Here is a 21,764-nt window from a genome sequence, read left to right as displayed (position 1 = left end):
GATACGGCTTCCCTTAAGCAGACCACATTTAAAGAGAGGAGAGAAGAAGAGGGGGGAGGGGTCATTTCAACCTGGGTCCATCTCAACCTGATGGAGAGATGCACACGCACACGTGCACACACACACACACACACACACACACACACACACACACACACACTTTAGAGATGCTGCCTGGGGAAAGGTTTCGTAAACAAAATTTAAAACTCTACAAAAATAAAATAACAGTATAAAAATGCCTTTACACACACACACACACACACACGAAATTAAATAAGCTCTTACTTTAGTTTCAAAAAGAAAAATAACATTATTGCACAAAATGGAGAAAAAAAACGTTTGTTTTTAAGTGTATTAACTGTAAAAAGGAAACCGTGGGCAGCTTGGCTGCAAGGGTCGAGATGAGGTCAAGTGAGCTTAGCAATACTGTCAACGCTAAGTTCCAAAAAAAGTAAACCGACCTGAACGCAGAGAAGGAAGACACAATACTGAAAAAAAATGGAATTAAAGTCATGCAAAAAAAAAAAGAAAAGAAAAAGGGAGGGAAGGTACAGAGAGGAGGAAGATGCAGAGCTGAGGGCTGCTGTTCCATGTTGAGGAGCCCTCGGAGTAAAAACTGCTGGTCTCTGGTCCTCTTGTCTGCTTGTCCATCCTCCTTCAAGACGAACGAAGAGCCACGGCATGCAGTCGGAGAGGAGACGGAGGAAACGGCGAGGAGAGGTTTCTATCTGCTCAGGCTAACCGGCAGGCTGTCCCTCTTCCTGCGTCGCCAAGTGTTGCGGTGATGCTGCGTGTATCCACGGTTAGCCAGAACAGCGTTGTTGACCAGTGGCGGGTTGTGGAAGCCCTTCCCGTTGAACTTGGCTCCGTTCTGAAGAGAGATGGAGACGAGGAGAAGACTGAGGGAAAAGCATCAAAGCTGTGATCCCAACACATTTGTGTGTGGACTTGTCTTTGTGGTTGCTCTGTGTTTAAACATGAGCAAAACCACAACACAGAAATAAATGCACGCTGGAGCTAGAAGGCAGGAAGCGATATACAAGCTGCCACTGCTGTGAAGAAGTCTTTGCCCCCTTCTTGGTTTCTTTTGTTTTGCATATTTGTCACATGCACATGATTCAGATCAAATACATTTTTATATTAGACAGAAACGTAATATTTGGCCCACTCTTCTTTCCAGGATTAAATTCAGACATATTGGAGGGTTTTCCACCATGACTGGCCTGTTTAAGGACATGCTACAGCATCTCAATCAGACTGAAGTCTGGACTTAGACTAGTCCACTCCAAAACCATTAAAAATAATAATTACTGGTTATAACCCCAGTGTGTCACTAACTTTCTGCTTCTTAACTCAGATAAAACTGAGGTCATTGTACTCGGCGCTGAAAAGCTTAGAAATATGGTATCTAACCAGATTCTTACTCTGGATGGCATTACCTTGGCCTCCAGTAACACTGTGAGGAACCTTGGAGTCATTTTTGACCAGGATATGTCCTTCAACGCACATATTAAACAAATATGTAAGACTGCGTTCTTCCATTTGCGCAACATCTCTAAAATTAGAAATATCCTGTCTCAGAGTGACGCTGAAAAACTAGTTCATGCATTTATTACTTCCAGGCTGGACTACTGCAATTCATTATTATCAGGATGTCCAAAAAACTCACTGAAAAGCCTTCAGCTAATCCAAAATGCTGCAGCAAGAGTACTGACAGGGACTAGAAAGAGAGAGCATATTTCTCCTGTTTTGGCTTCCCTTCATTGGCTTCCTGTTAAATCCAGAACTGAATTCAAAATCCTGCTCCTCACATACAAGGTCTTAAATAATCAGGCCCCATCTTATCTTAATGACCTTGTAGTACCATATTACCCTATTAGAGCACTTCGCTCTCGCTCTGCAGGCCTACTTGTTGTTCCTAGAGTATTTAAAAGTAGAATGGGAGGGAGAGCCTTCAGTTTTCAGGCCCCTCTTCTGTGGAACCAGCTTCCAGTTTGGATTCGGGAGACAGACACTATCTCTACTTTTAAGATTAGGCTTAAAACTTTCCTTTTTGCTAAAGCATATAGTTAGGGCTGGACCAGGTGACCCTGAATCCTCCCTTAGTTATGCTGCAATAGATGTAGGCTGCCGGGGGATTCCCATGATGCATTGAGTTTTTCCTTTCCAGTCACCTTTCTCACTCACTATGTGTTAACAGACCTCTCTGTATTGAATCGTATCTGTTATTAATCTCTGTCTCTCTTCCACAGCATGTCTTTTATCCTGTCTTCCTTCTCTCACCCCAACCGGTCGCAGCAGATGGCCGCCCCTCCCTGAGCCTGGTTCTGCCGGAGGTTTCTTCCTGTTAAAAGGGAGTTTTTCCTTCCCACTGTCGCCAAAGTGCTTGCTCATAGGGGGTCATATGATTGTTGGGTTTTTCTCTGTATCTATGAAGCGCCTTGAGGCGACATTTGTTGTGATTTGGCGCTATATAAATAAAATTGAATTGAATTGAATTGAAGTGTGTTTAAGCTTCAGAAGACAAACTGATGGTTGGACATTTTTCTGGATTTTCTAGAGTTCATGGTGCTCAGTTAAAACAAGTCATCCGGGTCCTGAAGCTGTAAAGCAGCCGCAGACCATCACACCATCATGTTTTGACTGTTGCAATGATGATCTTTTCTATAACATTCTGTGTTAGATCCACAGCTGGTGTTTGATTGGCTCAAACATTACAAAAGGTTAAACTTTTGTCTCGTCAGTCCACAGAATTTTTTCAAAAATGTGGGACAAACTTTTTTTTTTTTTTTTAAAGTTGGCAGCGTTGTTTTTCCTAACGAACTCTTACTGAGGCAACTAAGGCCAGCAGTTCTGTATTTGTTGTTCTGGGTTCTTTTGAGACCTCCTAGATGAGTTCTTGAGGCTCTTAGACTATTTTTTGGCAGACCAGCCAATTCTGGAAAAGTTCATCAGTGCTTCAAGTTCTCTTCATTTGTGGACAGTTAATTGGCTGGATTCACAAAGCTTTGGAAATGTCTTTGTGACCTTTCCCAAACTAATAGACGGCAACAACTCCACGTTTCATCCTTGGAGTTTCTTTAGGTCACGGCATGATGATATGTTGCCTGTTAAGATCTTTTAGCCTACTTCACTTTGTTACACAGGATATGTTTTAAGTGATATCTTGATTCATCAGGTCGTGCAGTAATCAGACCTGAGTGTGGCTAGTGAAACTAAATTCATTTTTCCACATAATGTTAGGTAGGTTTGGATGGGTTTTTCCCCTTAATAAAAGGGACTGTTTGTTTATACTCCAGTTATCTTTATGTAATATTAAAATGTCTTTGATGATCTGAAACATTTAAGTGTGACAAATATGGGAAAAAAACCCAAAACAAACAAACAAACAAACAAAAAAACAAAAAAACAAACAAAAAAAAGTGCACAGTATTATTTGTGCTCGTTTGATTGAACATTTCCAAACGATAAAGACTCACAGGACTGGACAGACGAGTCATTTCAATGCTGAAGTAAACTCTTCAGTTTTTACATTTTGCAGTCAGTTTTTTAAAGCACTCACCACTTTTTAAACGTCACCAAAACACACGAAAAGCCAGCTGCAGATTGTGTCTTATTCCCCTTTAGATATATTATCCATGTGGTATGGAAAACTCCATTTTTCATTTGTCTAATTTCCATAAATAGATGTCTGGCATTTGTATCAAAACCAAACCTCTTCATGGTGCATGCATTAGGAGGCGTGGCTCCCTCTGGGCAATGCAGCGGCCACATTGACCAATCATTACAATAAACAGCAGCGACTAATGCGGTGCATATGGGTGAAAGCGAGCTTGGTTTAGCATAAAGGCGGGGCACAAGAAAATCACCCGTTTTTAAGCACTATCACAGCTGCAGCAATGTCATTAGTTATTGGAACGCAAATAGCAATTGAATTTTTTATGTAACCTGTACAGAATAATGAGAGCATAAAATGAGAAATAACAAACATGTGACAGGATGAGGATGAAGACGCTGAAGAGAGACAAGAAATGAAATGACAGAGTGGAAACCCTGTGTGGGAGACAAGGTTGTCTCGGTAGTGCATTTGAGTGTGTTTGTGGCATCCAGCGCCTACCTTATGTGTGTGGCTGGAGTGGGGACTGGGCGGAGGCTGGGGGCTGGAAGGGGCAGGGGCATGAGCATGGGCTGGGGGGTGCATGTGGAAGAAGGGGGGGAGCCCGGTGTCTATACACACCTGTCTGCCAGGCATGGAGTGCATTGCTAGACCACCGGGCAGTGAGACGCGAGCCTGGGGAAAAAGAGGCAGAGTTTAAATTGGAAATCTAGTAGTTTCGTTTTTTAATCGAATACTGCAATAAAAATCTGCAAAAACCTGCACATTTTATGTCTTGTTCTCTATCCTACTGATTTAATATGCTTCATTTGTAGTCCAAATTTTAACCACTATATAATCCCATTTTACATGTAAAATTCAGGCTAATTCAGGCAATCACTGCTGCTTGTAGCCACGGCTGCGTGCCTACCTGGGAACCTGGAGGCATGAGCAGATGGTGTCCTCCCATGCCAGGTTTGCCGGTGCTCATGTTGAGGCCTGGAGTTAAAGCTAGGCCGAGGGGTGGGAAAGGCGGGTAAGCTGGCAGGGTTGGTGGAGGGAGGGGACATGGCAACGCTGAATCAGAGTCCTGATGGATCAAAGCAGAGGACATTATTAAAAAAACTAGATTTCCATCTGAATACTAGAATAAAATGACAGTAAATTAAGCTGTACTACCATCAGAATGATAAGAGGCATGTAGTTATGTCATGTGTGTGGCAACATTATCCTTTTATGCTGGATGTCAAGTGCATAATCAGAAGAAACTGTTTGGTATTTTTCAAGAACTACATCAGAAATACAAGCAGCATGTGCATCGTTACTCGTCCTGCATGGGGTTTCTTACGTTATCAGACCCAGACAGCGAGGACACTGATGAGGCGGACGAGTGCTGCTGGGGGCTGGAGATGGACATGGGAGAGTCCGCGCTGTGGGGTGACACCGAATCCCTTTGCTGCTCATCTGACCCAACACCACCTCCCAGCACACAGTTCTCTTGCTCCGACACCGGCTTTTTGGGAGGCGACACTAAAGAAATAGGATTAATGGTAAGAATATATATCATGCTTTAAAAAAAAGCTGATGCTTAATGAGACAATTTAATAGCATCGACTAGCATCAATGGCAAAACTGCATCTATTTTGTTTTGTAACCCGATGATTTGTACCTCTGTTGTCCGGTCGCACCAAATCTCTGCCCCCCCACTTCTTAACGATCCATTCCCTGTAGTCGATCACTTCCTTGGTCAACCTGATTATCCTCCCCAATGTGCTGCAGGGACAAGATAGAAACATTTAAATAAAAGAGCTCTACTCTTAGTAGGTGTCAGTATTACTTTAAACTAGCTTGGATTCTAACCTTTCACAGTCTTTGTTGGGATATGACTGTGCAAGCGGGGAGACAGCATGACTCAGGACAATGAAGGCATAATTAAACACCTCCTTGACTTGCATGGCACCGTAGGAACCCCTTCCCACGTCATTACCTACAAGGTGGAGGGGAAACAAGAGAGGAAAATTTTTTAAAAGACCAATTTAACCGGTTTTAATCAAGTTTTACATTTTCTAAAATTGTTAGTGGCTGTTGGATTACTTGTTACTTAATTGCAAAATGTGCAAAGCATGACTGATCTTAAAATGTATTATTCAACACACAATGGACAGAGTATTGGAGTGAGCTATATAAAAATACATGTGATTAAAGTGCACTATGCAGCATTTTGTATAATACAAGCTTTAGAAAAAAATAAACCGTCAGTGAGTGAAATGGGATATTTGGGCTCTACACTAAATGCCTCAACGCTTTTCTTCAGCTTCCCTGCACCCCAATAAGCTAACGTTAGCCAAAGGAGAACACTAATCACTAAAGCCAGCAAATATCAGCTCTCAACACAAATGGTAAATGGTCTGTATTTGTATAGCGCTTTACTTGGTCCTAAGGACCCCAAAGCGCTTTACACTATACACAATCATCCACCCATTCACACACTGGTGATGGCAAGCTACATTGTAGCCACAGCCGCCCTGGGGCGCACTGACAGAGGCGAGGCTGCCGGACACTGGCGCCACCGGGCCCTCTGACCACCACCAGTAGGCAACGGGTGAAGTGTCTTGAAAAGACAAAAACAAAAATAGATGGCACTCTCCCCAAAGAGTCCACAATAGCTAGCTGCTTTAGTGGGTATTTAGCGAATTGTCTAAATTAGCAAGTAGTATACTGTTAGCCAACGCTAACCAGAAAAAAAAACAAACAAACAAAAACAAAAAAAACCCTTCTGGCCAAATGCGTAGATGATTCAAGACAAGGCCAAACTTGGGATAACATCAGCAGGGTATTTTCTTGACTGACTTTCATTTCATTTGGAGAATATAATTAGACTATAAGCTAGCTCTGTTCTGGCTAATGCTAGCTTGCCTTCTAACACAGATATAAGCTGTAAGCTCCAACACTGTGAGCTATCCAGCTTAGTAACATAAGGCCAGTTAATACACATGTCCGTTTTACATATATACAGCATCTTTAAAAATTATTTTATTGTTTAAACTTTTACAGTAATTGGTTTAAACATATTTAGCTGCTGTGCCAGTCTTAAGACGAACACCAGAGGATACTAAAAATTAAAATCAAACATAGTATGACACACTGATGACCTCTCTTTGGATCATAAATGCCAACCTGAAAATGTAGCTTAAAGTCTTATTTGTTTAGAGACAGATGGTATTTCACACACACCTGGAAGTAGAGGGTCCTCTATGTAGAGCATGGATGGCCTGTATCCATTTGTCATGCCCTTCATAATCTCCTCTTTGGCTATGTATGCGCCTCCATTTTTAATGCGAATCCCTGTTTTCAAGTAGTTGAAATTACGGCCGTACAACTCAAAGAACTCGATCAGTAACACTCCCAGGTTCTCACTGGGGTTGGTGGGATCGATACGAGGATGGAGCTGAAGAGAAAGGAAAGAGACTGGATTAGGGTGTATTTGAGACAACTGCTTCACTAATAAAGATTCGATTTTATGTTGTCCTACAACAGCTAATAAACTACTTCTGCTTATGCCACTATAAATACATACGCACACGATATTATCAAGCAGCACTACTACAACATAAACCGCTTCAACTGTTGTGACATCCCATCCCCGTACCTGTAGGAAACTGATGACCATGAGGATGAGACTGTAGGAGCTGATGCCCCCGGTGAAGACTTCGTTTAGATCCCTCTGCAGCAGAAACTGCTTCAGCACAAAGATCAGGTAAGGCAGCACTGGATACTTCTGAAAGCAAAATGCAGGGACAGATGTGGAATGAAAATGCCTGATTCAAACTATAGATTAAGTAAGAAAACACCAGAGCGCAGCACAGAATCTTAAGAGTAAACGCAGATAAAAACAAATTGACTCGGGCTCCAGCTACATAAATCACTCAGGAGAAAGAGTGTGTCTAATGAGATACATGTAGAACTGTGAGTCAGAAACGAGACTAGGCTACATTATAAGTAAAGAGATGAAATGATGCGGCTGACTAGCACGTCAATCATTATTCTAATTAAGGGTGTGAATCTTTGTCTAAAGAACAGCCTAATTCATGACTCAGGGACAGGCTGGTGCTTTGATCCAAAGCGACGGTGAACACAACTTTGAACGTGACGCAGTTTAATCTTGTAAACTAACTCGATTCAGAAACCACACCCAAAAAACACTTAGAACACAAGCCCAAATGAATCCAACAAATCAATAAGTCAACTTTAAATAAGAACTGTCTTATATAATGCTTTTCCTTATATTCATCATAAATATTGTTAAAAATTTGGATGGTCAATTTTTTATTTCGGGCAGCACGGTGGTTAGCACTGTTGCTGCACAGCAAGAAGGTCCTGAGTTCAATTCCACCATCAGGTCTTTCTGTGTGGAGTTTACATGTTATTCCCGTGTTTGCGTGGGTTCCCTCCGGGTACTCCGGCTTCCTCCCACCGTCCAAAGACATGCAGCTTGTGGGGATAGGTTAATTGGAAAATCCAAATTGTCACTAGGTGTGAATGTGCGAGTGAATGTGAGTGCGAATGGTTGTCTGGCCCTGCGACAGACTGGTGACCTGTCCAGGGTGTACCCCGCCTCTCGCCCTATGACAGCTGGGATAGGCTCCAGCGCCCCCCGCGACCCTGAAAAGGATAAGCGGAAGCGAATGGATGGATGGGAATTTTTTATTTCCTTTTTTTGTTCTTGGCTTTGTATGATTTGAGTGATCCAAGTGATTTGATTTGAGAATAGCAGATATCCTTATACGGTCACTGCAGGCACACAGAGACGATTACTACTGAAAGTAATGTTTTTTAAGCAAGTCAACGAAGCTAAATACAAAAACTTTCAGTCGTTCAATGTACGAATTGTTACAACCCCGACTTCCAACTGTCAAGCTGCCAAGTGGGCCAAACTTTCTAAAAAGCTATCAATATGAGGTGCATGTGATAATCCAGAGGGACCTGTTTTTTGATTTTCCAATTGAAAAGGCAGCACAAGCTCCTGGCTGAATGTGTGTATCTGTGCCAGTGGAGCAGCAGAGCGCTGTCAACTCTTCAAATATCCTTTTAAGGAGTAAGAACAAGACTGCGGGATGCACTGAGGCACCTGGCCACCATGTGAAAAATCAACTCTGAGGTGACCTTTCAATGACAAGACTGCACCGAGTCTGTCACGCCCACATGTTCACAACATCAGCTCTCTGGGTTGGTGTAGTTTGTGGTTGTCAACAGCAGGCTTTCACGCTGGGACGTACATTCCCGGCGATCGCCGTTCCAACATGCAACCACGGCAGCAAACAAAAGCCCCAACAAAATCTGACAGCTCGCGGCAGCAGCGGCACCTGGAATTCCTTTCGCGCATTAGTTCCTAAAACTGACTAAAGTGGGCATGGATCCAACTCGAGCAGGAATTTCTGTGCGAAACTCACCTCTGCTGTGCAGATTTAGCAACAAGAGCTTCAGCAGGACAGACTCTGACGGAGTTAAATGGGGGCTTGACGGAGCGATGTTGCTGGTTCTGTTCCAGCTTCACTTTGGACATGAGATGAGCCGGTACAAGATTGGAGTGAAGTAAAGAGTAATGGTTTAAACTGCTGGGTAGGCTATATTCAAAGAGGGAATTTCCAATTTCCAAGTTCCACCTCACTGCAAGACAGCAATTATGTGACTCCTCCAGTGTTTTTTTTAATTCAAATATGAAAACATGACCTTTTCTTGCTCTCTTCCTCCATCTGAGTGTGTTCCTCCTACTGTGCACTGTTGCCTTCTGGTCTAAGTCAACAAAGAAAGCAGTACCAGAACTACACATGGCCATGAAGTTTGACTTTAGACAACAAATTATAGGAAATAACTAAGTCTCCCCCTCTGTGCCTGGTACGATTTAACACATTGCTCATATAAGTAAGCAGCAGCAATGCAAGTCCCCATGTTAAAAACAGCAAATAATATGCCTTGCTGTGAGCCAATTCATTTAGCTAACTTGTCAGTCCATCACTACATCAAACATGGTCACTCCTAGCTCCATAAAGCCAGCGCCCACTATCAGGCAACAGACTGGTGCAGTGTGTGAGTGGGGTAGTTATTTGTGCTACTGCAAAAATAGGAGAAACATCCACAGCCAGCGAAGCCCCGTGAGAGTGCTTTAAGATGGAGGGGTGATCATCAAAGAAAGGTCAAATAGTTTCCAGTGACTTTCATGTGTTTTTGCTTCAAAATCCCAGCTCTGTCCGCAAATCACAAATGCATCTTCAACCAAAGCCGTTGATCTAATTTGCAGTTTTAGGAACAGTGTCATGGGTTCTAACTTCATGCTTTGTCCAGCTCTCCGTCACATTTTATGAAAACCGGCTTAGTTGTGTGTGTAATCTTTCTGACACACAAACAGATATATGAAGTAATACCCCGTCTGTATCGCCAACCCTGTAAAATCTCCAGCGCTGAAGGCACCTCTCACCTTCATGTAGCCTTTAATGAAGCTTGCAGCCTTGACTCCAGTCTCTACGTTAAAGCTGATGTCCACCTTGACGTCAGTCCTCTGGTCGGTCAGCTTAATGATTGGCACCTGAAAGATGAAGTGAAATGGATCAACAAACACTACAGTCATGTCTTTCTGTAAAAACATGCTCACTGTGTCCTGGAACACAAAGAGGAAAAAAGGGAAGGAGAAAAAAAAAGGAACAACTGTCCCAAATGACAAGCTTTTAGAAATAAAAGCTAATCCAAAAATGAAAACTCAGCCATTAACTACTTATTATCATGTCAGTCAAGAAGGCACTGAAGCCTGTGGTCGCTTGCCTGGTTGTGTGCACAGCCCACACGATGACTGTGCGGGCCACTGAGTTGCTGTTTTCAAATGTATCCCTGCAGGATAGGAGCTATAAACACCTCCGAAGTAGGTGCACACATTAGCCCGAGCTGCAGAGTGATGGCTTTGACACAACGAAGGGAAGTTGCTGTGGAACCGAAATGAGTCGGTAAGTAAAGTATGACCGACCTCGACTGAACAGATGATGGCAAGTTTTCATTTTGGGTGAACAAGAGCAGACAAAGTACGCACTTCAGCATTCGCATCAGTGGTTTCCAAAAAACAGCAGACTATTAATCAAGAAAGAAATGGACAGAAAGTCCACCACAACTCAGGAAATGTGTCACCTGTGAGGCAAACAGATGGACGACACTGACGGTGTCTCACAGGTTAAAGTGGACATTAAAGGGAATAAGTCAAAGCTTTATACTCCTGGGCTCTGGAAGTGCACAAGAGCTTTTTGGTGGCAAATTTTGTTTGCCTGGATTTCTTCCAGCTCTCCTCTTGATTTCTCTTTACTGGAGCTACAAGCATTTATTAGCAAGTGTGAAGAACTATCATTTTATCATTAGGCCAAAGCAATCAATTACTATTTTATACAAAGGGTGGATATTTATCATCTAGTTCCTTACTGAGAAATAAGCAGTTTTTCATTTTGACATTTATGTTAATTTTCTGAATTGTCTTTATTAATCCCTCTGTTTCTGTAGAAACATTTCACAAGTTTCCTTTGTAGAAAATACTGAGCTATAAAGATACAGATGTCATGTAGAGCCCAGCTGATACAGCAGGTGATTTAACAATGTGACGTATTTGACAACTGATTTTGTTTTGAGGCCCACAAAACAAACAGATTTCCATCAAGTTTATTATGCGTTTCATTTATGTTTTCCGTTTTCTTCAAATACTTTTTTATGCTACTCCGGACTCTGTTGCTAACCAGGAAATTGCAGATATCGTGTCAACAAACCACGCTTTTCATTTAGCAGCCATTGTGAATGGCAATACAGTTCGATTTGCAAGTCGCCAATCTGTGGTCCAACAATAAATCAGTGCGGCTCGACTAGCTAACAGGTATCTAACTAATCCTATGGGATAGTTTGGACTAATATATTAGAAAGCATTTTTCACCATCAAGTGTTAGTTTTTCTTTCTTTTGTTTTTTTAAATAAATACCAGCCAATAACTCGTTAAACTCTTCTCAACCAGCTGCAATAAAGGATCAGTTGCTGGCCGCTATGAATGCAGAAAATAGCCAATATTGGCCGATAGTATTGTCCCACCAATAAATCAGCTGTGCTCCAGTGTGATGGCCCAAATGCAATGCCATGCTATAGGTGCACACAGGCACAGAGTGGAGAAGCACGACCTGCTTGTCTCTACTTACTGTAGCCTTGTCCAGCACTTTAATGGAGTTAGGGTCGGCAACTTCATGCTTGCGAAGAGCTTGTTCAAGCTCTTGCAGTGGCGGGCGCTCCCACTTCCCAGTCACCATCAGGTCAATATCACTAAGGGCAAAAAAACATACATGAACTAATTTAAACAAACATTAATTAGTCCTAAAATTAAAATGACCTCGCAGCAAAACAAATCAGGAACAAAATTAAGTTGGCTATTTAAAAACTGAATACATTTAAATCCTGCTCTTACCTTGTTGGAAGGTACAGCCCTGTGCTGAAGCTGCCATATATTTGGACCTGGTAAAACATGGTTACAGAAGTGTGTAAATGACCAAAATCACTGTCATTCATGGCATACAAGCAGACGTGTTACAGCTCTTCACATCACATTCTAACCATAAAGGGCTTGGCAACTTGCAACAACTACACTTCTAGCTCATTTGCGGTGGTGCTGTATATATCCAGTTCAAATGTTTGCAAACGACCAGGACTTCGGCATTTCCGGCTCCCTACTTCAGAGACTGTAAACACTGCCAAGTTAAGTACGCTGCCAAATTAAGTACACAATAGCAAAGAACAAAAATGCTGTGCTTGAGGGCTGCAAGTGAATGCTCTCCAAAGGAAGCGGAGTCATTTCCTTTTCCGTCAACGCAAAAGCACCACGACAGGCCAGGGTAAATACATGAAAATGAAAAGGGAGGCTGGGACAATCCGAGGCTTGATCCATTTACCTGACAATGTGGCTCACAGCAGAAGTGGTGAAGACTGGCAGCCAACAAATCACTGCTGCGCGTGTTTTACATGATTAAGCAACGAGAGAGGCAGTGCATCAACCGCGCCTCGCTGTACTCTTCTCAACCAGCTGCAAGATCCTCCATCACCATTTCTACACCTCTCAAGTGAGAGTACAAACACTAATTTTTCTGTTTTAAAGAGTGTCTCTTAACTGCTTTCCAGTTAGTTAATTATGTTCTCATTCCTTCTAAGGAAACTACAAAACAGTGGTAGTATGAGGTCAGTTTTTGTTGGGTCTGACACATAGTTAAAGAGGAACAGTTTGGTCAAAAGTGTGAGCAAGAGATCGATGCCAATCTCACGTCTGTCTGTTATTTAGAAAATTAAAACTAGGAGTCTGTTTGTTAGCTTGCGGTTTAACAGGAGGAGGGGTGACATGTGCCAGACTGAAACTTGGACGAGCACACCTACGGTCCTGTGACGCTGCCAGGTCATTAAGTCACTAAACCTGGCCAAAAAACATCCGAGCTGACTAATCTCTCACGCCCAATCACACTTCCTGATCGCAATAACTGATGTCATCTCTTGTCCAATGATATTTCAAATGTCATAAAAATACATTTTGTCTTTACAGTTTTTGAAATTTTTGTGCCTAATTTAAGCTCATTTTTAAGGGCTGTAGCCTAATGAAATTATTCAGTCAAAAATAAGTAGTTTTTAAAAAGCACTAGTCAAATTTTCAAAATTTAAGCATGTTCCTTTAAATAATAAAATCATTGAATTAAAATGTACAGCTGTTAAAGGAGAGTGTGGTGAGAGCAAGGCTGGTATGCATAGATGAGCACAGTTAAAAAACAAACAGTTGGTGCTCCACCTGCTGTGGATCCAGGTTAGTTTCAAAGACTGCCAGCTGTGGCCCAAAAAGATCAAAGGTAGCGTCTTTTTCTCAGACAGAGAGAGAAAAAATAAAATAATAATTATTTAAAAAAAAAGGGGGGGGGGGGACACTGTACTGTATTGAAACATTTGATAGTTTCAGCTATGACTTAGGAACACTGACAGGATATCAGTGAAGTCTCTGATTTACGCTGATCCAAACAAACATGTGTGCGTGTGCATGCGTAACATACATCAACAGTAGGCCACAGCTCCTTGATGACCACCTCTATCCGGTTCACCACCTCCTTCCTCATAGCTGCCTCCTCCGGCCGAGGAGATATGTATTTGTAGAAATCCATCACCTCTTCGTGGAGTCTGGACAAAAGGACAAATAAGGGTTAAGTACAAGAATGAACTAAAAATAATCCGACTACGTGGTCACTGCTCTGGAAAGGTTCACACTGCTACTGCCGATGTATACATGTACTAACAAAGCTCATGATTATATGGACACTGCAAACTGAGAAACACTGCAACAGCTTATTAAAACATAATCGATGCCACAAGCAGATCTCAAGGTGTAATGAATATGCACCTCAGCCTGGTAGTGTTACAGCACTAATGAAAGCTCCCCTAATGAAAATGAACTTCGACTTGCAAGAGTGTCACAGGGTTCAAAACCTTCAGGAAGTAGCTTCTCATTTTAGCAGGTACTGATCGTCATGTTCAGTGTTTAATATGACAAATGTGGCAGGTGGCGGATTGTATCAGCTGTTGCTAATGAACCTCAACTCTACAAGTGATTGATGACAGCCCCCACCCCCAAAAAAGCATCACTCTGTAACATCCCGGTAAAACCAGATCACGAGTAATGCTTCTTCTCTGCACCACAGTGTCATTTGAGAAAGCGCATTATCCCAAATAAGCTGCCATGTAAGGGGACTTATACTCAGCTCCAGCTTCGTATTCTTACTCTCAGACTCCAAATTAGCTTTTCACATTTCACACATCAATATAATCCTTAATCATCTTACTCTGGTCCCCAGTTCATGCTCTGTCTGAAGGGTGAACAGAAGGTTTGAACAGCAGGTGGGAGGGGCGGGTGATGACCATATTGGGGATATCTGCTCTCACTGACATCATAGAGAGCCAGGAGTAGAAAAAAAATAGTGTGTTTAAAACCATCTGAGCCCAAGCTTTCAGGTCAGAGGTACATCAACTAACCTCAAACTTTGTTTAACGTTTATATCACTGAAGCATTACATATGTGAGACAATGAGAAAAGAATTTTAGGTCTCCAAGTGTTTTCAGACAGTAAGTTTTATATTATATTGTTAAAGTGATTAAAATGGGTAATATTCCAGTGGAGTAAGAGTTACATTTAACAGTTGCATATTATGTTCTTTGGACATCTAGGCAAATTTGATTTGAAATCGCTGACGCCACATTAGACAAGCATGGGCCCACTTTAAATTAGGAATCCATTAGCTAGCAGTGACCCTGTTGACTGATATCAACATACTGGAAAATAAAATGCCATTAACCAGTGTCGCTGGCCCATATGCGTCAGCTGTGCAATACTGCAAATTTTGTTACTGATCCAATACCGAGGAAATGCAGCCATATTGCAGACACTGATACGTTTAGTGCATCAAACGGCTTATGCAGTGGAGAACGCAGTGTCATGACTTATGAGATTAATTATCAATAATTTGTAAACTGAACATTTTAATTTTTCATAGTGGATGTTTGAGATTTTTGAGGGGGTTTCTTACATTTCCCCCAAAAGTAAAACGTTAGCACAGTTCAGTGGGCTACACACTGAACTCGGAGAATACAAACAAAATATCAATCCTATTGCGCTAGTATCAATCCAATACCAGTGTTGGGGTTGGGTCATTTAGACTGATCTGCCCACCTGTAATTGGCTGTGTCGCAAAAATTTTAAGATTCTTTCTTTTAATTAAAAAAACTCAAAACAATTAAAAAAAAAAAAAAAGCTGCGTAGATGTTACTTTGTTATTTCATTGATCTGTTGTTATTTCTAAATCATTGCATCCCTGTTTCAGATCATAGTAATAACAAACTTCAAACAGTCTTATTTTGAACTGGTGCCCTCTTTTGATCAAGAAGCTACAGCTGTTATTTCAGCATATCAAACAGATTTCTTGGGAAAATGCAGATAAATATTGGATTTGACTGGAAGATTCCCAATACTGTGATAATGGAAAACTCAATTAGGAAATCTGGTCTAATTGTGAAGTCTGAAAATCCATAAATATATTTAGGAATTGCAACTTTGTAAAACCACGTTACTAAACCTGCCTGCTTCAGTAACAGTCAAACTGAAATAATTTGATATATTTGGTTTTTTTTAAAAAGACGAAACATACGTTTTTCTATGCCTTTATGAGAAGTCTCTTAGATCAGTACCAATTTAACCATCCTAGATTCGGCCAACTGTAGCCCTGCCCCATATTGTAACCACCAGGCCAAAAATAAGCCTGAACTAAAGTGGTCAACGTGCAGAGGAGCTATGCTTTGCAGAATACTCATCTTCACTGAATACATTTGGCTTACGGAAAGACAACGGCACAACACACACCTGAGGTTTTGAGTGGAATGTGAGCAAGGTTTAAGTAAAACACTGGAGGGCCAGAGTAGGCCTGGGAGTCTCCCAGGCCCGTTGTTGATATGGATTTGTGTTTGACAGCGGGGCACATATAATGTACAGATTTCTGACCAGTTAAATGCCTTCGAACAGAGGAAGTCTGTTTGACCCATTCATTTTTTTTCCCTAGGAATGCATGCCACGATGCCAGTGTGAAATACAGAACAGGGAGGGACTGTCACAATCAATTACCAGAGCCCTGAAGAAAATGCACTCAGCCCCATGGGCCCACTCCTTGGTGAAAACTGTCAGCAAACCAGTCAGTCCAGCGTGTATCCATGCTAACCGCCCAACGATTACACTCCACACAGCCCACAGTTAGAATAATAGCTATAACCAGAGCCATCCCTGACAAGCAATCTTACAGTAAACACTCAAAGCTTACAACTTTACTCCACCACAACATACAAGTATTTTTATGTCCACACTGTTCCAGTTTGAAGTGAAACTCCCTCTCAGAACTTTAAAGGGCACCCCTGAAGGCAAACCAAAGCAACACTAGTCGGCACACAAGCTGAAACTTGTGTCAGAAAACTTGTAGAACCACGAATTACAAGATGAAATTCACTGTGGTTTCAGAAGAAAACATTCATTAACAACTTCAAACTTCTCAGCTCACTTAGATTTCACTGCAATTGGGAAACTCTGCATCACGCATGTGGAACTGCTTTCGTGACAAACACTGTTTCGTTGTTACAGAAGATTCCCAGATGGGTGCAAGCAGCCATTACAAATATCACAAATTCCTGCAACACATTCAGAAATTCTTCGCTCATTTGTTTCAGGAGGGCTTCTGTTAGTGCTCAGTTATACTTGAAAATCAAAAGCTATTCAGTTAGTTTTTATTACACCAACAATGCAGATATTGCAAATTTAAACAACCCTTATTTACCATTTATAGACATTAAATATTAGGTGAACTCAATACTAAGAAAATATATTTAATCTGTGGCTAAAGCGAGTTCCTGGAAACTGATTTTAATCATACTTCAGTACTCTGGGATCCACCCTGTATGTTATGTCATATTGGCAGATGTCTACAAAGAATAACCTGCAAATAGGGAGTGCACCCAAATTAACTTGGGCACAAAGGTAATTAATTCTGAACTAAAGCACGTACCTTGCACATAACTAGTCCTTCCCCCCACAAATTGTATCAAATTATGTTTAAAACAGTCAATATTGAGAATTAATCTAGCAGGTTTCACCTCCCACGCTCACTGTCAGATTGCCAGATTACTTTTCGGATTCACCACAGCAGATTGCTAACAGGTTAAGTGCAGTTGTCCATATCGTTCAAATTAAGCTGGTTTCAACCTCGTCAACAAAAAATGTTGTAAATAGATTACCATATTTAATTTCTAGTTCTGTGTAATTACATTTCACTAGAGGAATAAAAAGGTTGTAATTCTGTTTTTAAACAGTTTTTCCCGTTAAGTCCAGCCTGCATAGGAAGCCGTTGGGTAAATTAGCTTTAGGCTCCTCGTTTAGGCTAACTAACGGACTACATTTAAAAGCAGCGTATCCGGTCGGCACCTTCTAAATAAATAAACCATTAAGAAAATCTACTCAAACTCGCTCCACGCCAACACATTATTCAACACTTCAGAATACATTTTATTGCTTTACTTAATAGTTGGGCTCGACAGCTTGCTGGAATTATCGTGTTCCGTAACGGCTCAGTTTAACCTTCTGAATACCAAATCACGGCACTTCCGGTCTTTTTCTGGCCGTCTGCGGCTGCCTTTACGCAGCTATAACGGTTAGCTAATCAGTCAACGGCAAGAAGAAAAATGTCCAGCTTACTTTCCAGTACTCAATGTACCGCCATATTCCAACTGCATTGCAAAACAAGAGTATAATATATAACTATACTGTTTATATTGCCAAACAGACGACAGCGTCAGGAGACGTTTGTCAACTTATTACAGCTTATTTCACCACAAATCAGCGATGCGGTTAAGTCACTCACCCGAGTACCCCTGGGCTGTAGTCCCTCGTCTTCCAGGGCGTGCAAGTGCTCGCATAATTGCCATTAGTGCAGTTAGAAATCGAATAATTCATTCCATAAGTGCTCGCCTTGTTGTCACTTTTCCTTCGGCCCGGGTGGTGACTGTGTGGTTGATTAATAGGTACAGAGGGGTGAACCTGATGCTGGTTCACGCAAATCTGCTGTAACTTGAAAGCCTGGTGCTCCTGCGGGTGACGGTGATGGTAAAGGTTGACATTATTGTCCATGCTGTCTCTCAAGTTGAAGAGCAGGTTGGCACCCCCGACGTTATTATTAATACTCCCCGTAACATTTCTATCCATAGTCCTCTCGAGTGAGCAGCTGGAGGGGGGACTGTCCGTCCCGGATTCCTGCGAAGACGACGAGGCAGATCCCGTTTTAAGGGACGCAGTTTTCCCCTCACCTGGCTCGCTGATGTTCGACGGGGTTAAAGAGTTGTGTACGTTCCTGTTGGACAGTGCTCTCCCCAGCGGAGGAATCGCATTGCCGTTACCGCTACTACTGTGTGCAGCGCCGTTCGTGATGCTACGATGGCTGCTGCCGTTGCTCAGGCTTCCTGTAACGTTACCGTTGCTGCTGCAGATGCTCTTGCTCGAAGCCACGGCGGTCGCCACATTTTTTAAAACCGCGTAACTCACACACTGGTTGTGGTTTTGATTGTGGAGCTGCTGCTGAGCGGAGAGAGTCCGTACTCCCTGAGAGGTCTCCCAGACGTGCATCCATAAGGCGTTCGCAGGTCCTTTCTGTTCGGGCTGAATCCAAGCTACCCTCGGATCCATTCAACTTCTTTCTCTGGTAACCCCCCCGACAAGTCCCTAACTAACACTTCCGAGCCCGTGATGAACCTGCGCCGCTTCTCGGACCTTTCAAAGGTCGCTACGCTGTCCGGGGTTACGAGAACAGACGCGTTTGAACATTAAACCGAATCAGGACCATTGATAAAGTGGCCCCCTTTTACACCGCTAGCTGGAAAATTCGCTAGCTGATTCCTACGGGAATTCAATATGGCGTATGCTCTTCAAAATCCACACGCATGCGTCCTACCAGGGATTTCTTAAATGATGACTGCGCCCCCCCACCCCCAATCCGCCCACTCCTTTATCGCTCCTCGGCCGGGAGACTGACGATTTGCAGGGAATAAATATTAGAATTTTCATTTGATAAATAATTCACTGGACAACAAATGAGGTACACGGTAAACGTCGATAATGAATAAAATGACCCGGGGTCTTTCTATTTTTTTTTTTTTTTAAATAAAGCAGGGCCTGGCAGTCCGCAGATCCTTGTGCGCTCAGTTTCAACTTCCCCGCTTTCACCAGTGGGTGGAGGAATGGATGGGTGGGTTCATAGGGGATCCCCATCAACACGAGGCCGGACAGAAGCTTATTGTTGCACAAATGATTGACTATTAACGTCCTGGACACGAATGCATGTCTTGAAATATTCACGCATTAAAGAGAAATCAGATATATAGATTTCCCCAATTTATATGTTATATACTCATTAGAGTTGGGGGACATTAACAGATTTGGCCCTGCAGAATGCCTGACTTTTTCCGTGGGTGATCTAGCTATGGATCTGCAGCTTCCTCTGAAAGACAAAAACTGGAACTATGTAACTTTTAAGGAAAGTATAATTTACTTCAAAAGAAGATCAGGCCATGAGACTGTCGGCATCCCAAACACTTGCTCGAGGCCACAAACGCTGGCCCTTGAAATGCTGCTCACATACACACAGCAGTAAGCCTACACTGCAGTGCAAACACAGACTGTATATAAGGACATAGAGGCTTTTCATACGATCTAAGTACAACAACACAGTAACATGGTCCCCCCCATCTAAGCTTCAAAGGGCCTCCTTTTCCCCCGTTTATTATTTCAGATGCACACTGCGGACCTGGATTCCAAATGTTCATTTTGAAGTGAAGCACAGCAGGTGGTGTTCATCGTCCCAGTATCTCAGTACTGCCCAGGCCCCACCGGTAACAGCAATTTCCCAAGCCATTAAACACTACGATGAAGGAGTGGCACCTTCTGGGATGTGTATGTATTTCTTTTTAAAGAGTATCTTGCATAATGCCTGCCCCCAACCTCTGCTACTCACGTGCAGCATGTGACATAGCCAAAGAAAATCCCCCCTAGAGCAAACTCTGTGTCGGCTAGGATATGCAGCTCGCCATAAAACACACTCGGGCACACGCACAGATGCTTACTCCCACTGTACGCCTGCAGAAATCCTTCTTCCTATCTTTTCCATTTTACACTGCATGAAACACAGGCACTGACAAAGCACACTGAATAGGTTATTCCTCTCATCTCTCATGTCACGGACTCAGCTCGAGCCGAGCGCCGACACCGACTATGTCTCAGCGTGCGTGTCGTTTCAAGGCTGGTTTGCCTCATTGTCAGCTTTTATGGGATTACAACATTGGTGACAACTGGACCGTAGCTGACAGGCGCCTAAAAGATGCACACAAACACACACACAGAAACAACAACACAGGAGCAGCTGGAGAAGCCACTAATATGCTCACAGGCATAACAGTAATAGGAGATAATATTAAGGAAGCAGGCAGTTGTCTGAGGCTGCATGTGGCTTGAATAGTAATGAGGCTGCAGTATGTTCCAGATATTTAACCCACATTAGTGGGAAGCTGCGCTTACAATGTCAGCAGCCGTTACACTGTTTCTCCATGTGAGCATATTGCCTGTGGTGCGTTGCCCCCACTGTGCAGTTAGGTACAGTAATAACAAGGACATCATTAGAATGAACCCACTGATTATCATCTAACCGCAGAGCAGGTTCAAAACTGCAAATCTGGGCCATCGACTTTATATGCAGTCTGTGGTCTGAACCTACAGTCCAAACTGTACCACCTGAATGCAAGATGGGGGGGGGTTAAAAGAGTTTAAACCTAGGAGGTGTAGGTGTGTTAATATGCGCCATCTACAGGTAAAAAGAACATCTTCAAACTGTTGTCCATTGCCTGCATTCTGGGTGCAAAGGAGGGATTTTAAGACCTCAGTAAACACAAAGGAAGACCAAGATATCATACTGCTAGTTATGACAGGGCAGAAATCAGTGCAACACCAAGTATGCCGTTTTTCTTCACGCATGACAATAAACTGAATATTTCTGTTAAAGTTACAATGTTAAAACAATTTGACATAAAACAGAAACTTTATATATTATAAAGTTCACCTGCACTGTTATACAGAAATTTTACACAGACTCTAAGACTAGGACTTCACGTTTCCTTTAATTTCAGACTTTTTGAGATAATTTTTTGTACAAAGTCTAGTCCTATCCGTGGGAGGCAAGACTGGAGCCATAAATAAACAAATAAATAACCAAAGCAGCTATCATATTACCGGCTGGCTTAGGACTCCATGTTGCCATGTTGGTTTTCCCCCTTTTATAGCCAGCAGTGGCCATATTTGAAGAAGAGGGTGGATCGCTAACTTATCAGCTGGACTTGACTGTTTTGAACCCTTCGTCATTTTCACTGTTGCTTCCAATGGCCACTCATACAATAAATGGCCTGTATTTGTATAGCTCTTTATCCTTATTTCCCTCTTATTGGGTCGACAGTTTACAAAATGAACATCTTATTGTTTTCAATAAATCTTGAAAGTAGATTTCCAGGC

The 21,764-nt window shown here is 42.3% G+C and overlaps 1 protein-coding gene across 2 annotated transcripts; it reads right to left on the bottom strand.

Annotated features, from left to right (window-relative positions):
- Positions 1–131: 131 nt before the first annotated feature.
- tent4a (terminal nucleotidyltransferase 4A) lies at positions 132–19,111 on the bottom strand. Of its 2 annotated transcripts, none has more exons than XM_006806658.3 (13): positions 18,079–19,111; positions 13,687–13,810; positions 12,072–12,118; positions 11,809–11,929; positions 10,071–10,178; positions 7,245–7,373; positions 6,830–7,043; positions 5,456–5,582; positions 5,265–5,368; positions 4,944–5,125; positions 4,527–4,685; positions 4,118–4,291; positions 132–871 (listed from the first exon to the last, which is right to left on the bottom strand). In XM_006806658.3, exons 1-13 carry the CDS (start codon positions 18,894–18,896, stop codon positions 725–727), a joined length of 2,454 nt encoding a protein of 817 aa, XP_006806721.2. In that variant the 5' UTR covers positions 18,897–19,111; the 3' UTR covers positions 132–724. The 2 variants fall into 2 exon arrangements, with proteins under 2 accessions (XP_006806721.2, XP_006806722.2); XM_006806659.3 differs by having other exon boundaries at positions 4,238–4,291.
- Between the last annotated feature and the right edge of the window lie 2,653 nt (positions 19,112–21,764).

Source organism: Neolamprologus brichardi, chromosome 22 (genome assembly GCF_056152115.1).
Source record: "Neolamprologus brichardi isolate AB-2024 chromosome 22, ASM5615211v1, whole genome shotgun sequence".
NCBI lineage: Eukaryota > Metazoa > Chordata > Actinopteri > Cichliformes > Cichlidae > Neolamprologus > Neolamprologus brichardi.
This window is presented reverse-complemented; position numbering and strand designations above follow the sequence as displayed.